The sequence below is a fragment of the Salvelinus sp. IW2-2015 genome, linkage group LG20 (assembly GCF_002910315.2).
Source record: "Salvelinus sp. IW2-2015 linkage group LG20, ASM291031v2, whole genome shotgun sequence".
Taxonomy (NCBI): Eukaryota; Metazoa; Chordata; class Actinopteri; order Salmoniformes; family Salmonidae; genus Salvelinus; species Salvelinus sp. IW2-2015.
This window is the reverse complement of record NC_036860.1, coordinates 49,051,569-49,070,406: the sequence shown is the minus strand read 5'-3', so window position 1 is coordinate 49,070,406 and position 18,838 is coordinate 49,051,569. Positions and strand designations below refer to the sequence as shown.

The window sequence follows — 18,838 nt, the reverse complement described above, 5'->3', positions numbered from 1 at the left end:
TGCTTGTGCCACCCCAGAAATAACCCCCATGATAGGTGCCCGGCTATGAAAATCCAAACAGGATTTTCCACTCCGGTATCATTTTGAGTCTTAAAACACGCTTCTTCTGCTCTGCAGACACACACGAAAAATCTAAATAAGAACACTTCTTGAGACCCTCACCGACTCCACACTTTCCTCCAACACATTCCAGATTTTCCTGGAGATGTTAAATGGATTTCCTAAGTAGCATTGATCCAAAACCCTCACTAAAAAACATCTAGTGGTTTCCTATTTTACAACACAGCTTTACATCTCTTGTTTCTCCTTTTCTTCGCCACTGTAACACACTCATTCTCACTTTCCGCCATCTTCTCCTCAGAGCCCTTCCAGGAACCATTTCCTTGTTTGACCGCTAGGTTTTATGGGTATTATGACTCTGGTACTCCTATAGAGGTCCTGGATGGCAGCGGCTCGGCCCCACTGCTGTACTGGGCCATATGTACTACCCTTTGTAGGCTTTGTGGTCGAATGCCAAGTGTGTCTCATACCAAGCGGTGATGCAGCCAGTCAAGATGCTCTCAATAGTGCAGCTGTAAAACTTTTGAGGATCTAAGGGCCCTTGCCAAATCTTTTCAACCTCCTGAGGGGTAAGAGATATTGCCTTCTTCACGACTGTTGGTGTGTGTTGACCATGATAATTCCTTAGTGATGACACAGGAACTTGAAGCTCTCACTACAGCCCCTTAAATGTAGATTGGGGCATGCTCTGCCCTCCGTTCCCTGTAGTCGATGATCAAATCCTTTGTCTTGCTGACGTTGAGGGAGAAGGTGTTGTCCTGACACCACACTGACCGGTCACTGACCTCCCTAAAGGCTGTCTGATCGGTGATCTGGCCAACCACTGTCGTGTCATCAGCAAACTTAACGATGGTGTTGGAGTCAAGTGTCGCCACGCAGTCGTGGGTGAACAGAAGGTACAGGAGGGGATGTTCCAGCTCAAGTCGACRACAAAACCCACAATGTAATGCTCTCTCTCTGGGGTGGCTAGCAAACATAGCTACACATAATAATACCAAAGTCAYTATCAGCATATGAAGTAGTCTAAAATCACCTAAACAGACTGCACTATCAATATAGGAGATTCTCACTGAGTTCAACTTGCAGTTTGCCCCTGCCCAGATGTGAGTGCAAATTACTTTGCTATAACAACAATGGCCCTTTCGCAAATTTCTCAGACGCGCATTGCGAGATGGTACTTGAAAGAGAAAATATGTTGAATAATTTGGTAAAATGCCGAAGAATGGGACATGTAGCTGCTCAGTGTTAAGGAAAGAAAATATGTGCCAAGTGTGGAGGGGCACATGATTATAGTGATTGAGGAAGCAATGTGAAGGTTAGTGCTGTAATTGTGGAGGAGAACACAGTGCAGCATTTACTGAATGCCAGGTACAGAGAGAGGTATAGAGATATAGGATCAGTCATCATGTATCATATGCAGAGGCCGTAAAACCGATTGGATGTTTCTGTAGTAAGTGGAGCTACTGTCGGTGAAGTTATTAGGGAATTATTTGTTTATTTTCGGCAGATSATGATTTATCGTACATTGCAGCACAGTAGGTGGCAGCATGCACTTAAACAATTATTTGCGGACCGCCATGATATCATAGAAGAATATTTTTTAAATMTAACCTTTATTTAATTGTGGGGCAGCAGGTACCCTAGTGGTTAGAGCGTTGTACTATCGATTCCCCGAGCTTACAAGGTAAAAATCTGTCGTTCTGCCCCTGAACAAGGCACCCACTGTTCCTAGGTCGTCAATGAAAATAAGAATTTGTTCTTAACTGACTTGCCTAGTTAAATAAAGGTTTAAAAAAAATAACATTTTGGCAAGACAGTTAAGAACAAATTCTTATTTACAATGACTGCCAAACCAGGACGACACTGGGCCAATTGTGCGCCGCCCTATGGGACTCCCGATCACGGCCAGTAGTGATACAGCCTAGGATCGAACCCGGGTCTGTAGTGACGCCTCTAGCACTGCGATGCAGTGCCTTAGACTGCTGCGCCACTCAGGATCCCCTAAAAAGAATTTGGTACACTGTTTGGATTGAGCACATCTAAGCAAAATATATGTACTTGGTCATGGCGATTATAAACGGGTGGATGTGTTCTAGACAGTATGCCCATACCATCTGTTGGCTGATTTGACCATCTCTAGGGCAGGTAATTGTTTTAAACGCTTTGTGATAGGGAATAACACACTATCTCCAGTGACGAGAACCATGTAGCTATGACGCGTTCCTACACAATTTCCTGATTTCACAGACGGACTACTTAAAGTTAAATCATGAGAATTGTTTTATTTTACTCACTGATAGGACATGGGTTTTCACCAAATGGACAGGAGTTTCATGATTTTTATTTAATGGGGTGGATTATCCCTTTAATACAGGCAAACAACTGTTTAACTGTGCGTGGCATTTGTGCTTACACTCCACTTTCACCCCTGCCCAGTGTCAGTTTTGGGGGCAGAACATAAAATCTAACTAAAGATGTATTTTGACTTCTAGGTTGTAAATGTAAGTCATTTCAAGTATTAAAGTGTCTAGGGAAACAGTTACATTTTCCCTAATGTTGCTTTGATTACATTTTCCTATTGATTCTGCTCACACAGGTCTATATGATGACTGTTTTCTCTGATGTGTCCACAGGTGATCTTGAACCAGCACATCCCAGCAGACTACCTGCTGAGAGTATGCCAGCAGATTGGTCCTCTCATAGACAAGGAGGCCCCACCTAGCGTCCCTGGGGTCCAGACCCTCCTGGGCTTGGGAAGGCAGTCTTTGCTTCGCACAGCTAAAAGTGAGCGCCCCCCCCCCCTCCCATTCATTGTTTCTTTCTCTTGCCATCAAAGACCAAACAAACTAATGTCATAATCATTGATTACACAGATGCGGAATACATGTCCCAGACTCCCAGGTCATACAGTCTGTAATGCTTTAGAACCATGTGTTCTGTTAGGTTGTAGCCACACAGAATGGAGCGGAACTGCTGTTGCTGCGCTGCACCGGGGTCGCCCCCCAGAACCACCAGTCAGCTTTGGGAAGCCCCCCAGCATCGGTAAGCTGTGCTGTAAAAATAATATTCCTGAAACCTGTAAATGATTGGAAACACTACAGAGCAATACATATTTCATTGTAAATTCCTTTACCTTTGCCCAACTGACCTCTACCCTCTCGCTGTCTAGTGTCCATCATGGGCGCTCGCCAGGCTACTGGCACTGCCCGCTTCGACCATGCCCTGCCGTCCTACACCTACCAGCATATGAAGATGCACAGGCGCATCCTGGGCCACCTGTCCTCTGTGTACTGTGTGGCCTTCGACCGCAGTGGCAGACGGATATTTACGGTAAGAGTCTGACAATAGACGAGAAGATATACCAAAGACAGTTGTTGTCAGTTCCCTCTGAAGTGTGTCAGTCTCTATGCCGCCGGTGTCTCATCATGACCCCTCTCCTTCCAGGGTTCTGATGACTGTCTGGTGAAGATTTGGTCCACGGATGACGGCCGGCTGCTGTCCACCCTGCGTGGCCATGCGGCCGAGATCTCCGACATGGCAGTGAACTACGAGAACACGCTCATAGCCTCGGCCAGCTGTGACAAGGTCATCCGAGTGTGGTGCCTGCGCACCTGCGCCCCCATCACTGTGCTGCAGGGCCATGCAGCCTCCATCACCTCCATTCAGGTCAGGACAGCCCTCAGGACTAAGTAATAGGAACCTAGCTAGTTATATCCTTCATTATTCATTCATGTTAGGTTCACCTAACACCTTTTTTGCACTATTGGTTAGAGCCTGTAAGTAAGCATTTCACTGTAAGGTCTACACCTGTTGTATTTGGCGCACGTGACAAATAAACTTTGATTTGATTCATTTACCTTCTGTGATGTAAAATATCTTGCATGAGGCCATTTTTTAATTATTATTATTATTATTTTTTGCAATTTTGTGACCCTTTCGATTTGAGAAATATCAGTGTGTTTGACACCCCCTGTCCTCCTCAGTTTTGTCCGGCGGTAAAAGGACCGATGCGCTACCTGGCCTCCACTGGCGCAGACGGCATGGTGTGTTTATGGCAATGGCACTCGCTCAGCATGAAGTTTGTGTAAGTGTTGGACAGCGGAGTTTGTCTGAGGCATCCAGGGAGGGATGGCAAGGTGATGGTGTCTTTATTTTCAACAGATCCTTTTTTTGTGGCCTAAGTGACCCTAACCTGTGTTTTCTGTTTCCTCCTCAGTGACCGGCCAGTCAAGTTCATTGAGCGGTCAAGGCCCGGGGTCCAGATTTCCACCTCCTCCTTCAGCTGTGGTAGCTGGCCCCTAATAAACAACATGCATTACATTACAATTCCTCATCACATTTTCACTGAATTATGGAGTTATTTGCAAATGACTATTTGAACAACATGAGTCAAGGTAAAGTTTTCACGAAGCCACAGAACTAGATCAGTTTGTTTAATGTACTTAACTGTTGCTCTTTGAATCAGGTGGGATGTTCCTGGCCACGGGCGGCACTGATCATGTGATCAGGGTGTATTACCTCGGCTCTGAAACACCCATGAAGCTGTCTGAGTTGGATGCTCACATGGTAAGACACAGCAGAGAAGAAGAGAAAAGAGAGCGGAAACAGAAGAATAAATAGTGCTAGATCACAGAGCACTTGTACTGTCAGTTTGTTTCTCACTACTCCTTTTGTTAACTCCTACCTCTCTTCTTCCAGGACAAAGTTGTGGTAGTCCAGTTTTGTAACAACAGTAACAGGTTAGTGTGCACACTTGTCTCTTTACTTTGATAAAAAACTATTTTGATTTGTTGCTGTGTGGGCTCTAACTGCTGTGTCTGTCCCCAGCCTGAGGTTTGTGAGTGGCAGTCGGGACGGCACGGCTAGGATCTGGCATTACCAGCAGCAGGAGTGGAAGAGCATTACTCTGGACATAGCCACCAGACTACCAGGGTAAGACAATGCTGTCTATAATTGTCTGTGCTGCAGCAAATGGGTGTATGAGTTTGTTTGTCTCGTTAGTAAGTGTACTTAACGTATGACTGTGTCACAGGAGTGCTGTTGTGAATGGCGAGGACAAGACCAAGCTGGTGCCGACGATGGTGGCCTGGGACCGCGGTGACCGCACGGTCGTCACAGCGGTCTCTAATTACCTGCTCAAAGTGTGGAGCTCCACCACGGGCCAGCTGCTGCATGTGCTGTCTGTGAGTAGATGTCTCTATCTCCCGTTGGTCTCCTCCGCAAACGGCTGGAGACCTCTGGCTCTGTAGAAAGGCATAAAGCCGTCTGGTCTCTTCAGTGAGTGTGACCTGTTGGGACTGAATGTGTTGTGCTCCTCCTCCAGGGTCATGATGATGAGGTGTTTGTCTTGGAGGCCCACCCATTTGACCGCCGCATCATGCTGTCTGCCGGTCACGACGGCAACATCTACATGTGGGACCTCGCCAAGGGAGCGAAGATCCGCAACTTCTTCAACATGGTGAGAGCCTGACTGCTGTTCCAGTTAGCAAAGGATCTTCATATGTACTACACGGTGACCGTGTTGGTGGCGTACCAGTGTTTTCACCCTGGCTGACATTCACACAAGCCTTCCTCTGTCTCAGATTGAGGGCCAAGGCCACGGTGCAGCGTTTGACTGTAAGTTCTCAGCTGATGGACAGCACTTTGCCTGCACTGACTCCCATGGCCACCTGCTCATCTTTGGCTTCGGCTGCAGCAGACCCTATGAGAAGGTGAGTGTCTGGCCTTTACACATGGCTCATTTGGATATAGATATGTTACTTCCATGTTATCTAGTTGCTTCCAAAGAGAATAACAAATCCCCTATCTCCTCCAGATTCCTGATCAGATGTTCTTCCACACTGACTTCCGGCCCCTGATCCGGGACGCCAACAACTTTGTCCTGGACGAGCAGACCCAGCAGGCGCCCCACCTCATGCCCCCTCCTTTCCTGGTGGACGTGGACGGGAACCCCCACCCCACCCACTACCAGCGCCTAGTGCCCGGCAGGGAGAGCTGCAAGGAGGAGCATCTGGTGCCCCAGCTGGGCTACATGGCCAATGGTAAACCTCCTTATCAACACTTTCAACAATGTTTCTTTACCTGGCTCTGGGATCAAAATGTGGGTAACATTGGGAATTGTAACTTCTCTGTTGCTTAGGCGATGGTGAGGTGGTGGAGCAGGTGATTGGCCAGCTAACGGCAGATGAGGGTCAGGGAGAAAGCCCATTGGATGTCCTGATCAGACAGTTGCAAAACCAGCCGGATGAGAGGCGGGACCAAGAGAGAGAGCCTGAAGGAGAGGGGGGTATGTTCCACAGTCTCATATAACCATATTTGCATACTGGAATGACCCTCATACAGTATGTGCATATTGGATTTCAGACGTTGTAGTCTTTAATTAAATATTGATGTATGTGTAACTCTGTTTTTCCGCATTTGAAGCTGGTGAGAGACCAGAGGTAGTGGGATCGCCCCCTAACGTGGGCCTGAGGAGGAGTGGTCAGGTGGAGGGGGTGCGTCAGATGCACCACAACGCCCCTCGCAGTCAGATGGCCACGGAGAGGGACCTGCTGGCCTGGAGCAGGAGGGTTGTGGTCAACGAAGTCCAGCAAGGAGTCCTCCGGTGAGACTGACTGACCAGACAGACAGAGGCTACCTTAGATGGCCTTGAACCTTATGTTCTAACCAGTCCTGCCCATCTTCTTCATTTTGAGCCTTGGACCATTTGTAAGATTGGTGCTGAGGTAGATATCCCCCAGTGGCTGACTAAAGCTGTTTGCGTTGTGTAGGGTGATGGAGGAGACCAGACGGGCCAAAGGTGAGGTGGAGTGTTCCATCTACAACACAGAGAGGAGGAGGAAGCCTGTACCCAGTTCTTCTAAGGTGACTACACTACTGTCCCACAGCTCTCTATTTCTTTCAGGACAAAAGTGTGCCCCTTTGTTGAATTCTACCAATTGCTTTACTTTATTTTCTATCATTCAACAACGACTTCTCCCCCCTGTAGACTGAGCAGCAGGCTCCTTGCAAGCGCTCCCTGCGGCGGACCCAGAGGAAGAAGAAGCAGACCAGACCTCCACCAGCGTACCAGACCCGCTCAGCAGGAGAACGTCGCCGTGTGGACAGGGGGAGGATCTCTGACAGCCAGATGGACTCGGACAGCGATGGAGAGGTGGGGGGGTTGTAGTCTGTTGTTCTTGAAGTAGCAGAGGACTCTGTGTTGTCATGTCAGTGGAGGTCTAATCATGTTTCTGTGTGGAGCAGGCAGAGGAGCAGGCAGAAGCCATCAACGCTTCCTCTGATGGGGAAACACAGTGGCAGAGTGACAGCAGTTCCAGGTAAATGTCCTGAAAAGTCAGTATACTGCAGGAACATAGGTATCCATTCATTACTCTACCTTATGTCTGTGATTACAAAATACACATTTTGATACCACTTTTCTCCCCCTCAGTGTCTCCTCCAGTGACTACTCTGATTGGACAGCTGATGCGGGGATCAACCTCCAGCCCCCCAAGCGTACCAGCAGAAGGCAGGTGCGGCCGCCTGTTGGCTCCAGCAGCTCGGAGGAGGCGGAGGGCCAGGGAGAGGAGGCCAGGAGGAAGCAGGCGGAGGAGAAGAAGAAGCCCAAGCAGACCAAACAGAAGGTGCGCTCACGGAATGTACAGTAGAAACATGGGAATGGCAGGAAATGGGACAGCCAACTTGCTGCTTGGAAATGGCATATTATTATTGATCTTGTCTATGTTCTCAGTTACTGGCTGTACGGAGTGTAGAGCCTTTGACTTTGTTTGACTTTGATGTGCTGAGGTCTCGTGACTGAGGGCAAGTTCCCTTAAGAGTGTGTGTGTGTTATTTCAGAGCGTTTAACCCCCTGTCTCTGTGCTCAGAAACCTAGCTCGTCTCTGTCTCTGGCTGGGTGTGATGCGGAGGAATGGCTGCCCCCCTCCTGGATCATGGAGACCATCCCCCGCCGCTCTCCTTTTGTGCCACAGATGGGTGACGAGGTAAGGAACCCTACTGCCTTACGGGCCTTAGGTTCAACAGAGTACACCAGAAACCCTGGGACTATAAGGTTCTATCAGCAAAAGGATGATTCTGTTATAATTGGCTTGAAAGTTCTAAACGCTCATTGCTTTGAATGCTGTCATAAATGTTTATATTGTGTTCTTTTGAACTTAACAACATGAGTAGGTAGAGAACATTGAACAGAACAAGGCTGTGTCAATAACTTATTTTTGACAAAAATGCTGATAGTCACAAGCTCTCGATTTGAGCTAAATCTGTACCTAATTGAATACGATAGTGCAAGGTTTGCGTCATAGTTAATAGACACGTGGCCTGTGTGATGACCCTCTCCACCTGTTCCTCTTCAGCTGATGTACTTCAGGCAGGGCCACCAGGCCTACGTCAGGGCAGTGCATAGGGCCAAGGCCTACAGTATCAATCCTCAGAAACAGCCCTGGAACAAGCTCAACCTCAGGGTAAGACTAACTCTCAACACTTACTCACACTGCTTCCTTTATGTCTACCACATACAGTTGAAGTCGGAAGTTTACATACACTTAGGTTGGAGTCATTAAAACTTGTTTTTCAACCACTCCACAAATTTCTTGTTAACAAACTATAGTTTTGGCAAGTCGGTTAGGACATCTACTTTGTGCATGACACAGACAGATTATTTCACTTATAATATAATATCACTGCATCACAATTCCAGTGGGTCAGACGTTTACATACACTAAGTTGACTGTGCCTTTAAACAGCTTGGAAAATTCCAGAAAATGAAAAGATGTCATGGCTTTAGAAGCTTCTGAAAGGCTAATTGACATAATTTGAGCCAATTGGAGGTATACCTGTGAATGTATTTGAAGCCCTACCATCAAACTCAGTGGGAAAATGTGGAAATCAAAACAAATCAGCCAAGACCTCAAAGTCTGGTTCATCCTTGGGAGCAATTTCCAAATGCCTGAAGGTACCGCGTTCATCTGTGCAAACAATAGTACGCAAGTATAAACACGCAGCCGTCATACCGCTCAGGAAGGAGACGCTTTCTGTCTCCTAGAAATGAACGTACTTTGGTGCGAAAAGTGCAAATCAATCCCAGAACAACAGCAAAGGACCTTGTGAAGATGCTGGAGGAAACGGGTACAAAAGTATCTATATCCACAGTAAAACCTATAATGACATAACCTGAAAGTCCGCTCAGCAAGGAAGAAGCCACTGCTCCGAAACTGCCATAAAAAGCCAGACTACGGCTTGCAACTGCACATGGGGACAAAGATCGTACTTTTGGAGAAATGTCCTCTGGTCTGATGAAACAAAAATACAACTGTTTGATCATAATAACTGTTTGGTCATGTTATGTTTGGAGGAAAAAGGGGGAGGCTTGCAAGCTGAAGAACACCATCCCAAACGTGAAGCATGGGGGTGGCAGCATCATGTTGTGGGGGTGCTTTGCTGCAGGAGGGACTGGTGCACTTCACAAAATAGATGGCATCATGAGGCTGGAAAATTATGTGGAACATCTCAAGACATCAGTCAGAAGTTAATGCTTGGTGGCAAATGGGTCTTCCAAATGGACAATGACCCCAAGCATACTTCCAAAGTTGTGGCAAAATGGCTTAAGGACAACAAAGTCAAGGTATTGGAGTGGCCATCACAAAGCCCTGACCTCAATCCCATAAAATATTCGTGGGCAGAACTGAAAAAGCGTGTGCGAGTAAGGAGGCCTACAAACCTGACTCAGTTACACCAGCTCTGTCAGGAGGAATGGGCCAAAATTCACCCAACTTATTGTGGGAAACTTGTGGAAGGCTACCCAAAACGTTTGACCCAAGTTAAACAATGTAAAGGCAATGCTACCAAATACTAATTGAATGTATGTAAACTTCTGACCCACTGGGAATGTGATGAAAGAAATAAAAGCTGAAATAAATCATTCTCTCTACTATTATTCTGACATTTCACATTCTTAAAATGAAGTGGTGATCCTAACTGACTTAAGACATGGAATTTTTACTAGGATTAAATGTCAGGAATTGTGAACAACGGAGTTTAAATGTATTTGGCTAAGGTCCATGTGAAAGTCCGACTTCAACTGTATGTTATTTTATGTATTTCATATCCTTTGTGAGGCCTCTTTCTTATTCAATATATTTTGTTTGTTTCTCGTCATTCAGGACCAGGAGTCTGTGAAGGTGGTTGGCATTAAGTATGAGGTGGGCCCTCCTACCCTCTGTTGCCTAAAACTTGCCTTCCTGCACCCCATCTCAGGCAAAATGACCAATGAGTCATTCTCCTTAAAGTGAGTCATCCATCTATCTTATTCTCTTTTGTTAAAAAGAATATGGTATAACCAGCAATAAATTGCAATGAATGTCCTTGTTCTCTCAGGTACCATGACATGCCGATGTCATTGATTTCCTGGTGCTCCAGCAGTTCTATGACGAAGCTAAAGAGCACAACTGGCAGACTGGTTAGTGTTGCTTCACTTTTTTTTTTTTTTTCATTTTTTTTTTCACCTTTATTTAACCAGGTAGGCTAGTTGAGAACAAGTTCTCATTTGCAACTGCGACCTGGCCAAGATAAAGCATAGCAGTGTGAACAGACAACACAGAGTTACACATGGAGTAAACAATAAACAAGCAATAACATGGTAGAAAAAAAGAGAATCTATATACAAGTGTGCAAAAGGCATGAGGTAGGCAATAAATCGAATAATTACAATTTAGCAGATTAACACTGGAGTGATAAATCATCAGATGATCATGTGCAAGAAGAGATACTGGTGTGCAAAAGAGCAGAAAAGTAAATAATAAAAGCAGTATGGGGGGTGAGGTAGGTAAATTGGGTGGGTAGTTTACAGATGGACTATGTACAGCTGCAGCGATCGGTTAGCTGCTCGGATAGCAGATTTTAAAGTTGTTGAGGGAGATAAAAGTCTCCAACTTCAGAGATTTTTGCAATTCGTTCCAGTCGCAGGCAGCAGAGAACTGGAAGGAAAGGCGTCCAAATGAGGTTTTGGCTTTAGGATGATCAGTGAGATACACCTGCTGGAGCGCGTGCTCGGGTGGGTGTAGCCATCGTGAACTGAGATAAGGCGCACTTACCTAGCATAGCCTTGTAGATGACCTGGAGCCAGTGGGTCTGACCGCGAACATGTAGCGGGGCCAGCCGACTAGGGCATACAGGTCGCACAGTGGTGGGTCGTATAAGGTGCTTTAGTAACAAAACGAATGGCACTGTGATAAACTGCATCCAGTTTGCTGAGTAGAGTATTGGAAGCTATTTTGTAGATGACATCGCCGAAAGTCGAGGATCGGTAGGATAGTCAGTTTTACTAGGGTAAGTTTGCGGCCGTGAGTGAAGGAGGCTTGTTGCGGAATAGAAAGCCGATTCTTGATTTGATTTTGGATTGAGATGTTTGATATGAGTCTGGAAGGAGAGTTTGCAGTCTAGCCAGACACCTAGGTACTTATAGATGTCCACATATTCTAGGTCGGAACCGTCCAGGGTGGTGATGCTAGTCGGGCGTGCGGGTGCAGGCAGCGAACGGTTGAAAAGCATGCATTTGGTTTTACTAGCGTTTAAGAGCAGTTGGAGGCCACGGAAGGAGTGTTGTATGGCATTGAAGCTCGTTTGGAGGTTTAACAGGCTTATGTACATGGTGGTTAGAGGCTAGCAGAGGATCAGTCCAGCTCCCTCGCTTACATGTTCCTCCTCTCTACTTTGTGCCATATAAGCAGTGTGGTGCGCTCTCCCACATACGTTTGTGTTCTGTGGGATGTACCTTTATACCAACCAATATTAGCGACAATTACAATTGGTTTGAGGGATGACTACAGTGTGAGTGTGGAGAGGTCAGTGCTGACCTGTAGAAGCGGTTCTCCAGCCGTCTGCGGATGGTGCTGAGGTCAGTGGGGTAGGCCACCACAGTGCAGTAGAGGGGGTAGTCAACGAGCTGCTTACACTGGGTAGGTCACTGCTACCACACACCACACAATACCACACACCCATCTCAGGTCATCTACTGGAATAATGCAGTTTGTTATAGTTCATACTCCCATACATCTGTGCTCTGTACGTGTGATGATTCACGGACCAACTGTTGTCATGTACTGAAACAAGCAATGTTTTATCCCGGCTAGGTGTGCGCTTCCGGAGCATCATCGATGACGCCTGGTGGTTTGGCTCGGTGGAGGACCAACAGCCACTCCAGCCAGAGTACCCAGACAGCCTGTTCCAGTGCTACGCTGTCAAGTGAGTCAATGTGTACCCCGCASTGAACAGGTTTGATTAACACGTCTGACACTGTAGATTTAAGCTTACAGTCTGGAGTGGTACATCCCAGTGTGACCCTCAAAAGTTCATACTGTAGCTTACACTCAATAGGAATGCATAACATATAAATGTCTTATGATACTGAATGCTGAGGTGTGGTTTCTCTTGACTAGGTGGGATAATAGCGAGAGGGAGAAGATGAGCCCTTGGGACATGGAGCCCATTTCTGATGAAGGTTAGTATCACTGCTTCTATCAGTGGCTCCTCACCCATCTCAGGTCATCTACTGGAATAATGCAGTTTGTTTTCAGTCAGTTTACACATTCAAGTGTCTTCCTCGCTAGATCATTCAACATAACACATGCAGTCTCTATCTAGATCAGGTTATTGATAGTGAGACTGAGCTGCCAGCCAATGAGCTGATGTTGTCTCTGACTGGTGTGTTTTAACCAATGAGCTGATGTTGTCTCTGACTGGTGTGCTGTGTTCCCTCCCCCAGCGGAGTTGCCAGAAGAGGTTGGTGACGGGGTGGTGGTGACAGAGGAGGAGGTGAAGGCTCGCCTCTACAGCCCCCAGGAGGGGGAGTGGGGGGCTCACTCACAGGACGAGGACTGCCAGAGGGTCATCTTTGGCATCAACGAGCTGCTTACACTGGGTAGGTCACTGCTACCACACAGGAACAGTTTTCATGCTAGGAATTCTGCGTTAAATAGATTGTAACTGGAAGTGAACTTGCATATGGATTGGTATTGCCTGATGGGCTGTGTATTTTGTATGTAGACCTGGCCAAGGCGTTTGCGTCACCTGTGGACCTGCGGGACTACCCCCTCTACTGCACTGTGGTGGCCTACCCCACTGACCTCAGCACCATCCGCAGACGGCTGGAGAACCGCTTCTACAGGTCAGCACTGACCTCTCCACACTCACACTGTAGTCATCCCTCAAACCAATTGTAATTGTCGCTAATATTCCATTCATCCTTGCTGCCCCGTTGTACCTCTGTGTTGGGACTTTGGTATGTGCCAGTTTGGGGAGATCAGTGACTCTCACTCAGCTTATCCCCCCCTGGTGTTCCTCTCTCCTAGGAGGATCTCGGCTCTGATGTGGGAAGTGCGCTACATCGAGCACAACGCCCGCACTTTCAACGAGCCCCAGAGCCCCATCGTGGCAGCAGCCAAGGTGGTGACTGACGTGCTCCTCCGCTACATCGGGTAGGGCACCCCTGACATCATACTAAAATGAAGCGTGTAGATTTCCCCAATGTGAAATCTACTTAAAGAACTTGGTGTTGACTGAAAATATGACAAGTTGTTGTGTGGTTTTGTCAGGGACCAGAGCTGCACAGACATCTTAGATCTGTGCCACAAGGTGAAGACGGAGCTGAGCAGTGGAGAGGATGAGGTGAGACATGGAGAAATACATGTACACCCCAAAGGAGTTCATAGTGATATTTAAATGGTATTGGTGGTCTATTAAACTGTACTAAGAGTACTTGTCTCTGTGTTGGTGTGCAGACTGCTGAGGTGGACGTGGACTCTGACACTCCAGGGACATCCACAGGACAACAGGTAAGGGAGGGTTTAATCTCAAACATGGAATATGCATTGTTTTTGCAATGACTGTGATTCCTCTTCCCCGTTGTCTTTCTGCCTCCTGTTTTTATTTAATTTTTTTTTCACCTAACTGGAAACCTTCCCTCTCTCCCACTTTCAGCGGGCCAATCCCAGTCCTAAAAAGCGTGGGGTTGTGTTAGATGTGCGTGCGTGGCGGGGCCAATGTCGGGAGCTGCTGCGGCGTATGATGGACGGCCCTGACTCTGAGCCCTTCAGACAGCCTGTGGACCTCTTCACCTACCCAGTAAGGCTTGTTATTATAGTCACTGCCACTCCCACAGAGAGATGATAACATCCCCTTACAGGATAAGTGCCTTAGGATCAGAGTGCTTTACAATCTGGCTCATTTAGTCCCGTAACAAGATAAAACCTGCTCCTGGACTAAAAAGCAATGGCGATTCTTCTTTGAAAAAACGTTTTATTTTAGGATTAGGTTTAATCTGTTTCTGGGAAACCAGCCCACTGTGTCATTTCAATCAGAGAAGCTGATAGTCTTATTAGTCTGACTGTAGTGGTTCAGAAGTATTACAAACTATCTGTCCTCAATTCTCCGTTATATGGTTTCAGACGTCCTAAAAACGACTCTCTCTCCCTCCTCTCCCAGGACTATCGAGACATCATAGACACTCCCATGGACCTGGGGACTGTTACAGAGGCGCTGGTCGTCGGAAACTACGAGAACCCCATGGAGTTTGCCAAAGATGTCCGTCTCATTTTCAGCAACTCCAAAGCATATACACCTAACAAGAAGTCACAGGTTAGTCTACTCATTCTGACAATTTTTTGGGTTGCACCTCGACTCACGTTGGTTGAGCTCTCTCCACTTCTTTCCAATATTCAAGGGTGGGGGGGGTTGCAGTGGGTCTTATAACCCCTGACCCTTATGTGTTCTGTGAGAGAATGGGGTTTTGATTTTCATTGTTTCATCTTCAGATCTACACCATGACCCTGAGCCTATCAGCCTTCTTTGAAAGACAAATCATCTCCATCATCTCCGACTACAAGTCTGCAGTCCAGAACCAGCGGAGGAGGAGTCGCCAGAGTGTCAGCTACAGGAAGAGGCTGAACAGTGGAGGCAGCTCCCCTCCCACCAGCCGACCCTCCAGGTACTGGCCTGGCTGGAACGACTCTCTACAACTTTAACCCTTACCAGTGTAATAAACCCACCTGTTATGTACCACTCCTTGTAGGATCTATTTAGATTCCACCTCAAACACTCTGTCTTGGTGTCTTATCTCTAGTCCTAAAGGGAAGCACAAGTCGGGGAAGAAGGCAACACCCAAAAAATCCCAGCCCTCATCTAAGAGCCAGTCTCGCAGGCCATCTCAGGGTAAGTCTTGTCGTGTATGTTTGTGTCTGTGGCGGTATGTGTGAAATGCTTGAGGCGATGGGAGGTTGGGTGGTAACGTGAGGTGCTGCTCTTGCAGCGTCGGAGTCGAGCAGTGTGGTGGTGGATGAGGACAGCCAGCCCTCGTCCTCCTCCAGCTCCGGGACAGGCAGCCACGTTGGGGGCCCAGGGGCTGACCGTGTCACTCGCAGTCGGACCACACCCATCAAGAACTCTGGTATTACTACACAGAGTAACCAACACCAAAAGGCAGTTGATAAATAGTCCTTCATAGAGGTGTTTTACCAAGTTATCAAGACAAATGTCTTCAGTTAGTTTCCCAACTACTTGAATGTTTGAAGTCAGCCTGGTTAAATCGAAGCAGTTAATGGTATCATTGCTATGTTTTTCAATGCTGCCAAAATCACACAATCAGAAAGGGTTATCATGTAAGCCTACTTGGTAGCTGTTGCTGGAGGCTAGTGTTGTCAGTGTTGCTGTGATATGTTTAACAGGGAGACCATGTATGTTTGTCTCCAGAGCGTAACAGACCTCTCACCAATGGTGCCAGACAGAGCCACCGGCGAAGAGTGCTGCAGGAGGGGGAGGAGTCTGGAGGATCCAATAGCTCCTCCTCTTCATCATCGTCTTCCTCATCATTGTCCTCCTCCTCATCAGACAGTGATTCAGACAGTGAGTCGGAGGTTGGGAAGTTCGTGGAGGGAGGAGATCACGACTACAGCAAAGCTCCCCGCTTAAAGACCCGCCACAAAGCCAAGGGCAAGATGGCCGTTTCTGGGAAGAGGAGGCGGAAAGAAGAACAGGAGGCGGAGGAGGCTCCAGAGAGAGCCAAGAGAGCACGAGTCCAGGCAGAAGTTGAGGAGGAGGAAGATGAAGAAGATGACGACGAACAAGCTGAAGACAATGAGGAGGAGGAGGAGGAAGAAGAAGAGGAGGAGGAGCCACAGCCGCAACTGCAGAGAGAGGAGGAGGATGACGAGGAGGAGCCTGAGGAGGAAGAGGAGCCTGAGGAAAAGGAGGAATCGGAGGAGGACGACTCTGAGCAGGGTGAGGGTGGGACGGAGGGCGGTCAGAAAAGCAGTAGCCGCAGTAAGTCTGGTCAGGTGAACACCCGGAACCAGGGCCGCAGGACAGTGTTGTACAACGACGAGTCAGATGAAGAGTCGGGGACCACAGAGGACCCCCTCAACCTAGGCATGTCCCGCTCAGGACGGGTACGCCGCATGACCGAAAAGGCCCGTGTCAGCCACCTCATGGGCTGGAACCACTGACACACACAGCCCCCTCAAACCTCCTCAAACTGGGTTTTCTAACCCCAACCAACCATCTACCTTACCCACCAGGCGTGATACTGAGACTGGACTCTGTTCAATTGACTAAATTAATACTTCAGGGATTTCTTTTTTTAATGATTTTTGCATAATTTTGCTTTGTGTAGGAGACTGTTTACGACACTACTGGCAGTGGTGCTCCTGATAATCTTGCCAAGGAACCTCCCTCCCTGGTCTTCAGGGTTACTCATCAACATGGACCTGGTCAAACTCGCTTCCACCTAATTTACTGCTCTCCTGGGCCTTAAAGACTCCTTACTCCTCTTCTATCAACTCCTCATCTGCTTTTCCTCCGCCATCTTTCTACTTGCCCTTACATTCTCCCTTCTTCCTGGTCCTACTACTACAAAGTTTCAGACATGCCAAAAAACGGTGCTCATGTTATATCTCAAGGAGACTGTACGGTCTGTTTTTCTTTACCATCTGGGTGACAGAAAGTGATGCTCCCTCTACTCTCTCTGTTTGTGTCCTGTCTGAACAGTACATCTCTCCCTAAATGACCCTCTTCCACATGACCCCCTCTGTGTTGGGTTGTCTGATTTGATGCTAACCCTGTCACCTCTTCATCCTCCCAAATCCTTACCCTTCTCATTGAGAGGTCAACTCTGGTGTGCTCATTCACTGCATAAATGTCCCCTTTCAGGTGTCCAGGCTAGGTCATATAGGCAAAGTGATTCTGTGGGTTTTAGTTCAAGACTATCTTCGCGTAGGAACTGATTGATTCTAATTAGTTGAGGTGGTGACTTCCTACATCATTAATTATGTCTCGTTATAAAATGCTGCATGCCTACAGTAGACTGTTCCGCCATTGAATCAGAGACAGATGTAGCTCCTTAGGTAACTCCTGGGCCACTGAATGTTTTTAATGCTATATTCCCCCTAGTCCCTATCAGTTCTGTAGAATTTGTATATTTGCACATACAATAGTTTTATAGAGGCTTGGCCATGTCCTCATCCTGTGGCATGTGGTTGTTAGGGTTGATTGATGTCTAGTGTGCTAGTGACGTGAAAGAGTGTGGGTAATTGGAAAGGAGAAATGCAAAGCTGTTGTATAAGGATTGGAACCATTGTTCTATTTCTGTTGGTCGGAACATACTTTTATGGATCAAATGCACACATTAGTTTATAACTTCCAGGGCACTGTCCTTCAAACCAGTCATTGGTTCAAACACCAATGTGAATCATGGTACTTTTTGGGAGATGTTCGCCCATAACCACCACTCACTTCCACCTCATGCTTTCCTAAATGTGGCATTTTCTACTACAGAAATTTGTATTTTTTCCACTGTATTATACACTTTGCAATTCTTTCTTAGCTAATACTAATGATGGTGAAATATTTGCATATTTATCTATTGTCTGGCAGCTGAATTTGAGAAGGCTTTTGTTGGGCTGCGCATCCATTGCCCTCTGATTTCCTCTTAATTTGACAACCAGAAAAGCTACAAAGAGCGAAGGACTTTTTTTTCATGCAGTTTTAAAGAACAAAGGACTTTATTTGTGTGTACAAATCACAGATACATTTTGCCAGTAATATTCACACCTTTGTGTACAAATACATCTGATTTAGTTGTTGTGAGCATTACTGATCAGACGGTTGTGTTTGCTGGCTCGAAGGTCGGAGCGACGGGTCTGCCTAAGGAACAGACCGCATGGCTATAGACAGGCAGGTTCTCTTCTCCTTTCCTTTCACTTCCTAACATAAGGTGCTGTGTGTGTGTGTGTGTGTGTGTGTGTGTGTCATACAGTAACAGTTCCATGACTTCACCCAATGCTCCCAGGATCCACCCAGCTCCTCTACCCCATGATTCCCCTACTACACTCTGGTTTAGTGGCTCTGAACTCTCCCTTATGTGTCATGTGGTGGTCCATGCTACTGCTAGTCATGTTGCCGCACTAGAGAAGGAGATGGGACTCTGGGAAGTCAATTCATTAAGCAAGGTTTTGGTTAGTCAATCGCCAGCCAGCAGTAACTCTAATGTCTGCAAACTCTTTGTGGGTGTAGAGTTTGAAAAGACCTCAATTGTGCCAATAGATAGGCCTAAATACCTACTCAATATTTTGGGAATGTGCTCTCTTCATATAATAGATGGTAACTGGACTGGCCTCCTAGTCGTTTCTGAGTTCAATGATGACATTCTAGGTGTAATAAGTGTTTTTTTRCCCCTACACAATGTTTTTGATTTGTTTTCTAAAAAATAAAGGAGCAACAGATTTTCTCCAAA

General features: G+C 46.9%; 1 protein-coding gene across 1 annotated transcript in view; it reads left to right on the top strand.

The window, feature by feature from the left end:
- LOC111981569 (bromodomain and WD repeat-containing protein 3-like) overlaps window positions 1-18,838 on the top strand; it is a 27,004-nt gene extending 8,166 nt beyond the window's left edge. Inside the window, 37 exon segments of the mRNA XM_024012895.2 lie at window positions 2,694-2,844; window positions 3,004-3,102; window positions 3,230-3,390; window positions 3,505-3,726; window positions 4,044-4,144; window positions 4,277-4,347; window positions 4,526-4,626; window positions 4,759-4,799; window positions 4,888-4,992; window positions 5,093-5,243; window positions 5,384-5,518; window positions 5,643-5,771; window positions 5,876-6,101; window positions 6,200-6,346; window positions 6,484-6,664; window positions 6,831-6,924; window positions 7,049-7,213; window positions 7,306-7,379; window positions 7,493-7,685; window positions 7,929-8,045; window positions 8,415-8,522; window positions 10,221-10,345; window positions 10,435-10,445; window positions 10,448-10,516; window positions 12,189-12,300; window positions 12,495-12,556; window positions 12,821-12,976; window positions 13,102-13,222; window positions 13,407-13,532; window positions 13,650-13,722; window positions 13,836-13,889; window positions 14,035-14,178; window positions 14,539-14,691; window positions 14,868-15,040; window positions 15,176-15,264; window positions 15,362-15,499; window positions 15,802-18,838. Coding sequence (XP_023868663.2) covers window positions 2,694-2,844; window positions 3,004-3,102; window positions 3,230-3,390; window positions 3,505-3,726; window positions 4,044-4,144; window positions 4,277-4,347; window positions 4,526-4,626; window positions 4,759-4,799; window positions 4,888-4,992; window positions 5,093-5,243; window positions 5,384-5,518; window positions 5,643-5,771; window positions 5,876-6,101; window positions 6,200-6,346; window positions 6,484-6,664; window positions 6,831-6,924; window positions 7,049-7,213; window positions 7,306-7,379; window positions 7,493-7,685; window positions 7,929-8,045; window positions 8,415-8,522; window positions 10,221-10,345; window positions 10,435-10,445; window positions 10,448-10,516; window positions 12,189-12,300; window positions 12,495-12,556; window positions 12,821-12,976; window positions 13,102-13,222; window positions 13,407-13,532; window positions 13,650-13,722; window positions 13,836-13,889; window positions 14,035-14,178; window positions 14,539-14,691; window positions 14,868-15,040; window positions 15,176-15,264; window positions 15,362-15,499; window positions 15,802-16,553 — 5,130 coding nt within the window. The 3' untranslated portion in view covers window positions 16,554-18,838.